General features: G+C 38.7%; 1 protein-coding gene across 14 annotated transcripts in view; it reads right to left on the bottom strand.

The window, feature by feature from the left end:
* The window catches only part of ART3 (ADP-ribosyltransferase 3 (inactive)), a 143,229-nt gene that overhangs the window by 24,021 nt on the left and 105,533 nt on the right, over window positions 1-13,675 (bottom strand). For 5 of the 14 annotated variants that reach the window (XM_080797510.1, XM_080797503.1, XM_080797514.1 and 2 more), the window contains exon 2: window positions 5,023-5,100. In XM_080797510.1, coding sequence (XP_080653636.1) covers window positions 5,023-5,091 — 69 coding nt within the window. In that variant the 5' untranslated portion in view covers window positions 5,092-5,100. Of the gene's footprint in view, window positions 1-5,022; window positions 5,101-5,633; window positions 5,721-6,494; window positions 6,604-13,675 lie in introns of those variants that run through there. The other 9 variants (XM_080797515.1, XM_080797507.1, XM_080797508.1 and 6 more) reach the window with 4 other exon arrangements.

Here is a 13,675-nt window from a genome sequence, read left to right as displayed (position 1 = left end):
CCACCCAGGTGTCCCAGTGACGCAGGTCTAAAAACCAGAGCACTCCTGGGAAGAGGAAAAAAGCCATCTTCCTCTACAACCATAAGCTCTAAGGATGATATTGGCTTGGGGCAGCCAATAGTTATCCTTTATAGTTCCATGAAGAATCCTGTCTGTAAATAAAGCCAACAAAGGAAGGCTTGCAGAGCTGAAAAGAGAGATGAGGCCCTGATGACATTAGTTAAGGCCCTGAGTTTAGCTGTACCTGAAGACTGTATTCTACCTTGGTCATAAGAATCAAGATTCCCTACTTACTTGAGCTAGTTTGAATTGTGTTTCTGTCACACACAACTGAAAAAAAGCCTAATGTACCTTTAAATGGTACCTGTAACATAATAAGTGGGGTTGTATAATATAATTAGCACTAGCTTGGAGCCAGACAAATCTAGGTTTAGATTCCGTAAACAGATACTATTTAGATATGGGAAAGTTACTTTTTACATTTCTGAGCTTCAATTTTCTCATCTAAAAACAAGGATAAAGGAAATAGTATCTTAACTGCAGGACTGTTGTAAAGAACTAATGATAAAATGAATATACGCAAAGGCCTTACCTACATTGCCTACCATCTATTAAGCCTTCAACACGCTGGGGTTATTTTCATTATTTCATGATAGGAATATACATATTATAGTGGAAGCTCCTCAAGGGCAGGATCTGTCTCACATTTGCCTTTTGAATTCCAAGCTTCCAGCATAGTAACTAGCAAAATATTCAAGTGAACTAAATTCATAAAGGATAGTTGGAAGAAAGGCAGGCAGAGACGACCCCTCCCACCCCTCCCACCCCGGCCCCCAAGAGGAGACCATCCTTAAAAGAATTTTACACCACCCGGGAAAGAGCCCTCCATCCTTTCCCACATGATAGATAGATGACAAAATGTGATTGGGTGACAGGGGCAGGGAGGGTGAATCCGATTAAAACCGCCTGCCAACAAGCCCATAAAACCCCTAGACATAGAAACCCCCAGGCCAACCCTCTCGGGCCCCCTGCCTCTTCAGGAGCTTCGTACTATCACTTTGCTATCACCCAATAAACTTTGCTTTGCCGCCCACCACTCTTCAGGGGGTCTACCTCCTCATGCTTCGAAGTGGTGCGACCAAAAACTGAGGGCACTAAAGGAAAAGAAATCCTGCAAAATAAGAACCTGTACTCTGGCCTATAGATCAAAACACAGGACAAGAAAATCTGCCCAGGGACGCCACTTAAGGGTTTCTACAAATAAAAGGACAATGCCCTCATCATTCTCCCTTTCCACTATTCTATATTTGTAATAGTACAGTGGTGGCATAAGCTGCAACCTAAGCAGGAGACCGCAGCTAAAAACTTTGTAAAGATCCTTAGTCAGGAGCTCTTAAAGTTGCAGCTTTCGCGCGAATGATTTTTTGTTTGTTTACTCACGAATGATTCTTGAAAAGTGTGTGTGTGAGTGTGTGAAAGTGTGTATGCCAGGGGTGAGAGGAGGGAGAAGGGGGAAAGAGAGAGAGAATCAACTCAAGAAAGCAAAATAAATATCCCAGGCTATCTATCTGCTTCCTACTATCTCTTTTCTCCCCCTCACAGACCAACTTCTCGAAAGAAACATCTACCCTTGCTATCTCCATTGCATTTCCACTCATTCCCACTCATATCTCAGTCCTCTTCAGACGGCTTCCCACCCCCATTCCTCCGCCCAACAGCTCTTGCTGATTCCTTGCTTAGATTCCTTTGAAGACCCAACATACTCTATCGGCCATTAAATGTTGGGAATTGCTCAAGGCTACTTACTTTTTAACTCTCAACTCTACCCTTAGGCAATTCTATACATGCACATGGTGTCAGTTATCATCTAAATACCTCTGACCTGTCCCTGTAAGTGCAGACCCATATTACCACCTGCCTACTTGGTAACTCCACTTGAACTGCACAAAGACCCACCAACTGTCAATAGTCAAGAGCAAACTCATCTTATCCCCTACAACCACCACCACTTGGTGCTTACACAGACCCATCTTTCATTTTTGCGTTTTCCTATGTATCTTCTCAGTCACCCTCTGTGGCCACTCCATCACTAAGACCTAACAAACTTCTCCCAGGTGTCATCTGTATGCCAAGCACTAAGTGTCCCTATATATTAATGAGCTCATTTAATCTTCATGGCAACCCTGTGCGGCAGATACTATTAGTCCCTTTTTAAGGATGAGCAAACTAAGACAGATAAAGTAACTTGTCTGAAATTGAGATATGAAGCCACACAATCTGGCCCCATAGTCTGTCCTCTTAAACAAATGTCCTGCTTCCAATGACAAAGACCGCTGATATTTATGCAGCACTTTCAGAAGGCTTTAATTTTCTCCTAACACCTGTTATAAAGGTTGGGCAGACAATTCATAACATCATTTTACAAACGAAGAATCTGGGCCAGCATCAGAAACTGTCCTTATTACCAGCCACAGAATATTCTGCTGGGGAAGTCATTGAGTTTCCTGAAGTGGGAATGTGAGCCCTAGGAGATTAAGTCACTATCATCTCCTAGCCAAGAAATGCATTTTCGTCTGCGGCACAGAACGTACCACGGTGTGTCTTGGGCACTGATACTGATTCATCTTCAAGACTTCAATATAAGACATCACACCCTGAAACCACCTCCCACATTCCTCACATCATATCCGAGTCACATCATATCAGAGTCATATCCTATCCTATCCTGTCCAGTATGTTCCTGTCTTTTCCTATGCCTCTAACCAGTCTCTACAGGTCTAATTTTAGACATTAAGTCTTTCTGGCCCAAAGCCACAGTTGATTGTGTGTTCTGTACAGTGAGTGCCTTGAGCAGTGAAAAAGTTCACAAATGCCACCACCATTCAGGGACAACTGAATGGACATTAAGGGACATGTCCAAAAGGCTAGGTGAACACACTGGTTCTATTTTCTTCCTCTGTTTTATCCACTGAAACAAAAGCCCATACTAATGAAATTTAATTAGCAAAAAGCTAATACAAAAATATTACCAAAAAATGTGGAAATGACCTAAACGCTAATGAAAAGAAACTGGTTAAAGAAACTATGGAACATTCACAGAACATACACGAAAATTATTTACAAAAGAATGTTAAAAATGCATAGCAAAACCATAGAGAGATACCACTGCACACCCATTAGAATGGCTATAATCAGAAGGGGGTGGAAATAAGTGTCGGCAGAGAAGTAGAGAACTGAACCCTCATACCATGCTGGGGAACATAAAATGGTGCAGCCACTGTGGAAAACATAAAGTTACCATATGACCCAGAAATTCCATTCACAGGTATACACCCAGGAAAACTGAAAACATGTTCACATAAAAATCTGTACATGAACGTTCAAAGCAGGATTGTTCACCCCCAAGAGCCTTTAAAAAGCGAGAACCGAAATGTTCATCAATTAATAAAGAGATAGGGGTGCCTGGCTGGCTCAGTCGGTGAAGCACCCACCTTCAGCTCAGGTCCTCATCTCGGGCTGAATATTATTCAGCTTTAAAAAGTAATGAAGTACTAGGATATGCTTCAACATGAATGAAACTTGAAAACAAAACACTAAGTGAAAGAAGCCACACAAAGGGCCAGATCCTGTATGACTGCATTCCGGGGAGAAATCCAGAATATGCAAATCCACAGAAACAGAAAGCAGTAACGGTTGTCAATGCATGTAGGGAAGAGGGAATTGGGACTGACTGCTGATAGTTACAGGGCCTTCTTTTGGGGGTGATGGGAATGTTCTGTAAAGAGATAGAAAAGATGGGAATGTTCTGTAAAGTGATAGTGGTGATGGTTGTACGACACAGTGAACTTATGTTTATGATGTAAAGATTTTATTTATTTACTTGACAGAGAGAGAGATCCTAAGATACTTCCTAAGTAGACAGGAAGCGAGACGGGGGAAGCGGGCTCCCCGCTGAGCAGGACCCTGAGATCATGAACTAAGCCGAAGGCAGAGGCTCAATCCACTGAGTCATTCAGGCGCCCCTAAAAATACTCATCTTAATGAATTCACATAAATTTATATTTATGAAAACCACTGAATTATGTACTTTAAAATGGTGGGATTTTTATGGTATGTAAATTATACCTCAATTTAAAAAATCATACTGTAGTACAGGCAACAGAATACACAATAATTCTACTGACAAGGGATCAGAATAATAAAGTCAAAAACAAAATTTTAAGAACTTAACATATCTCAAAGAAGACACTTCAACTTCCCCCCCCCTCTCTCTGCCTGCCTCTCTGACTACTTGTGGTCTCTGTCTGTCGGATAAACAAATAAAATCTTTAAAAAAAAAAAAAAAGAAGGCACTTCCAAACAGTGGAAGAATATTCAGTAGTAAGTGACAGTTAACATTGTGGGGAAGAAATCAAATGAGATAGCTCGTTCATATCTTACATAAAAATATGTTACAGACTGTTTAAAGATTCAACTGCAACAAATAAAACCATAAAAGTTTTATCAGAAAAAAGAACACCAGGTGTGAGAAAATGGTCATTATATAGTTCAATAAAACAAACATAACCAAACACTGCAGTGTCATCTTATTCGGACAATATACATATTTTAAGAATACTTAATGACTTAGACATATAGTACAGTAGTAACTTAAAAAGCAAAATAAAATAATACTTTGTACAGTGTGAATCCATTTTTCTAAATTACAAACACACACACACAGAAAGAAGTCAAGAAGACTATACACCAACAAATTAAGAGACTTTCCTTCTAAGTGGAGGGATTATGGATGATTTTTACTTTCTTCTGTTTGCTTAATTTTAATTTTTTCAACTTTCTACAGTTATTATGTATCTAATGTGTAAAATGAAAAGATAAAAGCTACTTGTAAAAAACTAATTTACCTATTCTATCTATTCTAGCCACTCTCATTTCCAACATCAACCCACACAAATGCCTCAGGCAACATTATATCAAGAGTTCCCATTCCAATGACTACATACTTCCCATTCCCAACATTACCTGGAAAATGTCCATTAGAATCAGAGCTGCCAGCAGCATGGTGACCATATCAAAACGTCTTGCCTTCATTTTTCTCTTCTAAATTAAAATGAAGAAATTCCAATTTAGCAGACTTAAAAAAGAGGTTTAGGAAAGGAGAGCAGGATGACACACTGTATGTATTTCATTCAGGGTGACAGTAGGCACCATGATGGTCAGGAAGTGATCATCAGTTAATTTCCAATGGCTGAAAGGGCCATTAGATTCGGTCTGGTGGCCTACATCCTCATTCTACAGATGGGGAAACAAAAGCTCAGAGAACTTCAGAAATTTGCTCAAGATTAAATCTGTCCATTTCCATTCTCTTCCAGCCATGTTTTCTCTCCCACCATAGCCAGTCACTGGAAGTCATATTTTCTTCCTATCTCTGAATTTCCCCCCAGCATACACAGGAAATAACACAGACTAAAAAACAACCACTTCAGACTGGTGGTCTCCTAGCTCCCAGTTTCCAAAAATTCCCCAGTAGTCATGGCCCATGCACATCATCCATTCTTTTATTCTCTTTGCAAACTGAGTGACACCCATCTGGGCAGGATAGAGGGAATGGTAAGACTAGTAGTGGTACTCACTGGAGGGCTACCCAAGGGGGCCTCCTTGCCCCAAATACTCAGATTCAAGAGAAGCCCAAGGACAAAACAAGTGTCTTGCATAAATTTCTGATGGCAAGAATGAAAATAAGGAAAAATTAGGTAGGCAGCAATTCTAATAAGATTAAACAACTCTTTTGGCCAAATGCCCAATACTTGTCCCATTATTTAGGAAAATGAAAGGGGTAAACAGGAGTGTGAAAGGCCTTCAAGAGCTGAAGCTATCCCACAGCCATGATCCAATTCAACTCAGTACTGGTTCCTTCCACATACCTACAACAAAGCTGACATTACAGGAACTGAACCGAGATCTCTACTTCATCCTACTAAGCACCATATTCTGGCACATACAAGTGAGAATGAACAGCATAGGGAGTCCTCTCTTTGGTCTCACATTCCCGTCTGTACTCAGGCACAGCTTCTTTCACTAGAGATACTAAAATATACTACCAAAATGCCATTTTTGTGTTGAACTTCACTTTCTAAAAAAGATTTGAAATATACTTTACAGGGGCACCTGGGGGGCTCAGTCGGTTAAGTGTTTGCCTTCTGCTCAGGTCAGGATCCCACGGTCCTGGGATCAAGCCCTGCCTCGGGCTCCCTGCTCAGCTGGGAACCTGCTCCTCCCTCCCCCTTTGCCTCCCCCGCCCCTTGCCTCTCCCCCAGCTTGGGCCCTCTCACTCTCTCTCTCTCTTAACTAAATAAATAAAATCTTTAAAATATATATATATAACTTGACAGATAACTGTCACAAGGCAGTATGTGCCAAGCAAGCTCTGAATCAGGGTTTTCCGAAAATCCATTACTTCTGTAGTCTGAGTGTAAATAAGTCAAAATGTTTACCTGGCTTTTCTGCCTGCAGAGGAGGTTTAAATGATGCTAGGTCTCAGACTGTTTCCCCACTCTCTTAATTGTGGTGTGTCTTCAGGATGGGAGGTTGTTGACAGTGAGAGCTGAGAAGGGAATGCTTTTCTTTTTATAAACACCCCCAGCAGTAGCTTGGCAGTGGCACATTACCCCATTTGTGTTCTGCTATTTATATCTGGCCCCCACACTATCCTTTGGAATCGCTGCTGTTAACACATGAAATCTCCCAGAGGCTTGTAAAGCCACAGCAATGCCTCTGACCACACAGCATGTCCAGTTTCGAGCCCTGTTGTAGGCTTCTCGGAGAGCGATCACCTCCTGCTCCTGACCCTTTGACTCTGAGATGTCAAACTAAAGCAAGGGATAAAATCCTAACTAGATGGCTCACGTAACTAAGGGAACTTGCCACGTTCATCGCTGGCAATGATGATGGCTATCGCCATTCACTCAACCAGCTTACTGTTTTTCAGGTAAGGGCGCCAGCTGCTGGGATACACAAGCAAGTAAAACGAAGTAATAAAAAGCACTCACAATCTGAAAAAACACATTAATATTCATACTTAACCAAAATGTATGTTAAAAAGCCAAGTCAGTTTTAGAAAAAGCCCAGTGAGAACACTAAGGGAAGGATTTGGTAACCTGCAACTACGGTCCCCATTTGAGTAAGTTCACAGAGTAAATATACAGACTGCTGAGGAACACTTGGGAGTTCACGGACTGTGGATAAAAAACTGTGAAATGTCCTAGGAAATTTGTGCATATATATCAAAATACATTAATATAATGTATTAGACAGTGCATGATGTGTAACAGCCCCAAACTGGAAAACATCCAGATGCCTAACAACAGCAGAATGGATACATTGTTATATTCATACAATGGAATTTTGTGTGGCTTGAGAATAACCACATATAAGAAATGTGGATAAATCTTAACAAAATATTTTCAGCAGAAGAAGAGACCCAAACATGTATATACTGTATGATTTAATTGGGATAGGGAATAAAATCAACAAACCCATCTATAACATCGGAATCAGAATACTGGTTGCTCTGAGTAGTAAGGAGACCTGGAAGAGGAACAATGAGAGAATTTGGGATGCCAGTTAAGTTCTGGTGTGGTTCTGGGTGTTGATTACATTGAAATACTCAGTTGTGAATATATTCACCAAGCTATATGCTTATGTGTATTTTCCTCTGTATGTGTGCATATGTACATATATTATTATACAACTAAATATTTAAATATTAAAGTGCACCCATTTTTATAAAACCCACCTCTCATCTTCACCCTTTAAAGTTCTAACTTCTTCCTACCGCATGGCTAGGCAGTTTAAAATACAACTTAATATACTAAATAGACTCCGAGCAATAGCATCATTTAAAAAAAAAAAGTTTGGTCCGAAAGGAAAAAGAGGGTTTGCATCTGTCTTCAGGCATTACTGACCTTCTTCTAAGTTGCAAGCAAGTGAACTTTGAGGAGTGGGATTCTCCTGTCTTTGGCATTAAACCCTACCAAATTTGTCTACATATCACACAAAAGATGAAGTCCACAAAAAAGCATGTAACAAACACTGCATGAAGTTCAAGGCAAGTCTGGCCTTCCTTATGCCCGATATGCTTTTGCTCCATTCCTGTTTTATTTCACTTTTAAACTTTTTAAAAATTGAAGTATAATTAACATATAAAACATATTAGATTTAGATGTATAACGTATTTTTATACTTGTGTACATTGCAAAATGATCAGCATAATAAGTCTAGTATTAATGTCTGTCACCATATAATTACAAATTTTTGTAATTTTTGTGCAGTAACTTTTAAGACTTACTCTCTTAATTTTCAAATATGCAGTATAGTAGTAATATTACCTACAATTACCATGTTGTACATTATATCCCCATGGCATTTATTTTACAACTGAAAATTCGTACCTTTTGACTCCCTTCACCATTTTCATCCACCTTCCCAATACCCAGTATGGCAACCACCAAACTGTTCTCTATACCCATGAGCTTAGTTTTTTTTGGTTTTTGTTTTTGCTTTTTAGATTCCACGTATAAATGAGATCATGTGATGTTTCTGTCTTAGACTTATCTCATTTTAGCATGCTGTTCTCAAGGTCCATCTATGTTCTCACAAATGGATGGGAGATATTTTATTCTTTTTTATGGCTGATAATATTCCATTTTATTTATATATGTGTATATATGTGTGTGCATATATATATATCTACACACAAACACATTTTCTTTATCCATTTATCCATTGATGGACACTCAGGTTGTTTCTATATCTTGGTTATTGTAAATAATGCTATAATGACATGGGGGTGGATCCATGCTTTTTCAAGTTAGTGTTTTGTATTCTCTTCATATAAATAAATACCCAAACATGAAATTGCTGGATATTTTTTCCATAACGGCTACTCCAATATATACTACCACAAACAGTGCACAAAATTCCCCTTTTCCACATCCTTGTCAACACTTGGTATTTTTCCCCTCGCAGTCCCCCTTTGTTCTTTTTGATAACAGCCATTCTTCTAACAGATGTACTGTGATAGCCCACTGCGGTTTTTACTTGAATTTCCCTGATTAGTGACTCTGAAGATCTTTTCATATACCCACTGGCCTTCTATAAGTCTTCTTTGGAAAAATGTCTATTCAGAGCATCTGTTTGTTCTTTAAATTGGATTTTTTTTTTTTTTGCTATTGTCTGAGTTCTTCATATATTTTGGATACTAACCCCTTATCAGATATATGATTTGCAAATATCTTCTCCCATTCAGTCGGTTGCCTTTTCATTTTGTTACTGGTTTCCTCTGCTGTGCAGAAACTTTTTTGTTTGATGTAGTCCCAATTTTTTGTTTTTGCTTTTACTGCCTTTGCTTTTGGTGTCAAATCCAAAAACTACTGCCAATTAACGACGTCAAGGAACTTACTCCCTGTGTTTCCTCCCACAGATTTTATGGTTTCATGTCTTACCTTCAAGTCTTTAATCCATTTTGAGGGAATTTTTGTAAATGGTCCAGTTTTCCCAACACCATTTATTAGAGACTGTCCTTTGCGCCTTTTCCTAAATTAATTTACCATATATGTATGGGTTTTATTTCTGGGATCTCTATTCTGTTCCACTGATCTGTGCGTCTGGCTTTTTGCTTTTGTTTTTAACTTTTTTTCATAAAGATTTATGTATTCATTTGAGAGAGAAAGTAAGTGAGAGAGCAAGCAGGGGGAAGGGTAGAGGAAGAGGGAGAAGCAGACTCACTGCTGAGCAGGGTGCCCAATGCAGGGCTCAATTCCAGGACCCCAGGAGCTAAGTAAAAGTGGTCACTTAAATGACAGAGCCACTCAGGTGCCGCAGAAGATGTTGTTTTTTAAGGTAGGCTCCACACCCAGCATGGAGCCCAATGTGGGGTTAGAATTCATGACCCCGAGATCAAGTCCTGAGCTAAGATCAAGAGCTGGATGCTCAACTGATTGAGCCACCGAGGTGCCCCTGTGTGTCTGTTTTATGCTGATACCATACTAATTTGATTACTCTGGTTTTGTAATATAGTCTGAAATCAGGGAGCCTGATGCTTTGTTCTTCTTTCTCAAGATTGCTTAGGCTATCTGCGTTCTTTTGTGGTTCTACACAAATTTTAAAATTGCTTGTTCTATTTCTGTGAAAAAAAGATGCCATTGGAATTTTGATAAAGGTTGCAATGAATCTATAGATTGCTATGGGTAGTGCGAACATTTTAATAATCTGATCTTCTAATCCATAAGCATGGAATATCATTCCATTTATTTTTGTCTCCTTATATTTCTTTCATCGATGCCATACTTCTCAGTATGTTAGTCTTTCACCTCCTTGGTTAATTCCTAGTATTTTGCTCATTTTAATGCAACTGAAAATGGAAATTATTTTCTTAATTTTTCTTAAGATTTATTTATTTCAGAGAGAAAGGGATCATGCATGCAAGTGGGGGGAAGGGCAGAGGGAAAGGAGAGAGAGAGAGAGAGAGAGAGAGAATCACAAGCCAACTCCTCACTGAGTCCGGATCCCAATGTGGGGCTCAATCTCACAACCCTGAAATCATGACCAGAGCCAAAAATCAAGAGTTGGATGCTTAACCAACTGAGTCACCCAGGTGTCCCCTTAATTTCTCTGATAGTTTGTTATTGGTATATAGAAATGCAACATATTTCTCTGTATATTGACTTCAAAGGACTTTTTTTTTTTTGAGAGAGAGAGAGAGAGGGAGCCCAAGCAGGGGGAGAGGGAGAGAAATCCTTGAGCAGACTCCCCTCTTAGCACAGAGGCCAACTTGAGGCTCAATTCCAGGACCCTGAGATTATCACCTGAGCCGAATTCAAGAGCTAGATGCTTAACCAACAGAGCCACCTAGGCAACCCTCTGTATGTGGACTCTGTATCCTACAATTTTACTGAATTTACTAGTCTTAACAGTTTTTTGGTGCAATCTTTAAGGTTTTCTATATACAAAATACCATGTCATCTCAAGAGTGACAATTTTCCTTCTTTCTCTACAATCTGGATGACTTTTATCTTTTTCTTGTCTAATTGCTGTGGCCATGACTTCACACTATGTTGAATAAAAGCGGCAAGAGCAGGCATCCTTGGGGCTCCTGGTTGGCTCAGTCGGTTATGCAACTGACTCTTGGTTTCAGCTCAAGTCATGATCTCAGGGTCCTGGAATCCAGCCTCACACAGGGCTCCACACTCAGTGGGGAGTCTGCTTTTCTCCCTCTCCTTCTCCCCATCCCTCACTCATGCACAGCCTCTCAAATAAATGAATAAATCAAAAAAAAAAAAAAAAGAGAGAGGGCATCCTTGTCTTTTTCCTAATCTTAGAGAAAAAGTTTTCACTTAACCCCACTGGGCTGTAATGTCAGCTGTGGGCTTTTCATTAATGGCCTTCATTATGTTGAGGGATGTTCCCTCTATACCCACATTATTGCAAGTTTTTATTATAAAAGGATATTGAATTTTGTCATATAGTTTTTCTGCTTCTATTTAAATGATCATGTGATTTTCTCACTTCATTTTATTAATGTGTTGTATCACACTGATTGATTTGTAAATGCTGAATCATCCTTGCATCCTTGGAATAAATTCCACTTATCACAGGGTATGATCCTATTAATGTATTGTTGAATTTGGCTTGCTAATATTTAATGAGAAGTTTTGCATTTATGTTCATTAGGGATATTGGTCTGCCATTTTCTTCTTTTCTTGTCTGGTTTTGATATCATGGTGATGCTGGCCTCATAAAATGAGTTTAGAATGTTCTTCTCTTTTATTTTTTGAAGCGTTTGAGAATGATTGATGTTAATTCTTCTTTGACTGGCAGAATTCATCAGTGTAGTTATTTGGTCCTGGAATTTTGTTGGGAGGTTTTAAATTACTGCTTTTATCTCCTTACCAGTAATCAATCTGTTCAGATTTTTCTCTTCCTGATTCAGTTTGAAAAGTTTTTATGTTTGTAGGAATTTATCCATTTTTTTTCTAGGTGGTCCAATGTGTTAGCGTGTAATTGTTCATAGTCTCTTATGATCCTGTGTATCTCTGTAGTACCAGTTGTAATGAATCTTCTGTCATCCTTGATTTACTTAAGCCCTCTTTTTTTTGTTAGTTTAGCTAAATGTTTTGCAATTTTGTCTATATTTTCTAAGAACCAGCTCTTGTTTCATTGATCTTTTCTATCATCTTTTTGTCTCTATTTCATTTATTTCTCCTCAGACTTTTATTTCCTTTCTTCTAACTTTGGCCTTCATTTGTCCTTTTTCTAGTTTCCTGAGGTGTACATTGGTTGAGATCTTTCTTGTTTCTGAGGTAGGCATTTATTGCTATGAACTTCTCCCCAGAACTCTTTTTGCTATATCCCATAATTTTTGGTATATTGGTTTGGTATTTTCGTTTTCATTTGTCTCAAGGTATCTCTTTGGATTTCACTTTCAAATTCTTTACTGACCCACTGGCTGTTCAGTAATACGTTGTTTAATATCCACATAATAAATTTTCAGTTTTTTTTTAATAATTGATTTCTAGTTTCATACCACTGGGTTTGGAAAAAATGACATGATTCAATCTTAAGTTTGTGCAGACTTGATCTATCCTAGAGTATGTTTCATGTGCATTTTTTGAGAAGAATGCGTATTCTGTTGTTTTTGGATGGTATGTTTTGTATATACCTGTTAGGTCCATCTGATCAAATGTGTGATTGAAGTTTAATGTTTCCTTTGTTTTTGCAGTCTGATCTATTGATGTAAGAAGGTGGTGTTCAAGTCCCCAGCCTTCTTCTGGGTTCCTTTTGCACGGAGTATCTTTTTCCATCTTTTGATTTTCAGCCTGTGTGTGTATTTATGTTTGAAGTGAGTCTCTTGGGGGTAACATATAGATGGGTCTTGTTTTGTTTTGTTTTGTTTTACCCACTTAGCCACTCTACGTTTTCTTTTTTCTTTTTTAAGATTTTATTTACTTATTTGACAGAGATTACAGGTAGGCAGAAAGACAGGCAGAGAGAGAGGAGGAAGCAGGCTCCCCGCTGAGCAGAGAGCCTGATGTGGGGCTCGACCCCAGGACCCTGGGACCATGACCCGAGCCGAAGGCAGAGGCTTTAACCCACTTAGCCACCCAGGCGCCCCATCTATGTTTTCTGATTAGAGAATTTGCTCTATTTACCTTCAAAGAATTATTGATAGGTAAAGACTTATTACTGCCATTTTGTTATTTGCTTTCTGGCTGTTTTGTACTTCCTCTGTTCCCTTCTTCTCTTGTTCTCTTCCATTGTGGTTTGATGACTTTCCTTAGTGGTATGTTTAAGATGCCTTTCTCACTGCCTTTTGTTCATTCACTACTGGTTTTTGCTTTGTGGTAATCATGAGGCCTAAATATAAAAATTTGTAAGTCTATTTTAAGCTGATGACAACTCAAGTTCGAATGCATTTTAAAGTATACATTTTTATTCTCCCTCTAATGTTTTGTTTCTGATGTCATATTAAACTAATGTGATGTCACATTAACTAATTATTGTAGCAACATTTATTTTTTGTATTTTTTATGTTGTCTTTTTTGTATTATTTTGTATATATTTTGTATTTGTCTTTTTTTAAAAGAAATTTTATTTGAGAGAGACAGAAAGCAAGAGA

This window comes from Martes martes, assembly GCF_963455335.1.
Source record: "Martes martes genome assembly, chromosome: 2".
Lineage (NCBI taxonomy): Eukaryota > Metazoa > Chordata > Mammalia > Carnivora > Mustelidae > Martes > Martes martes.
The sequence above is the reverse complement of the archived record's forward strand: the minus strand, read 5'-3'. Positions and strand labels throughout refer to the sequence as shown.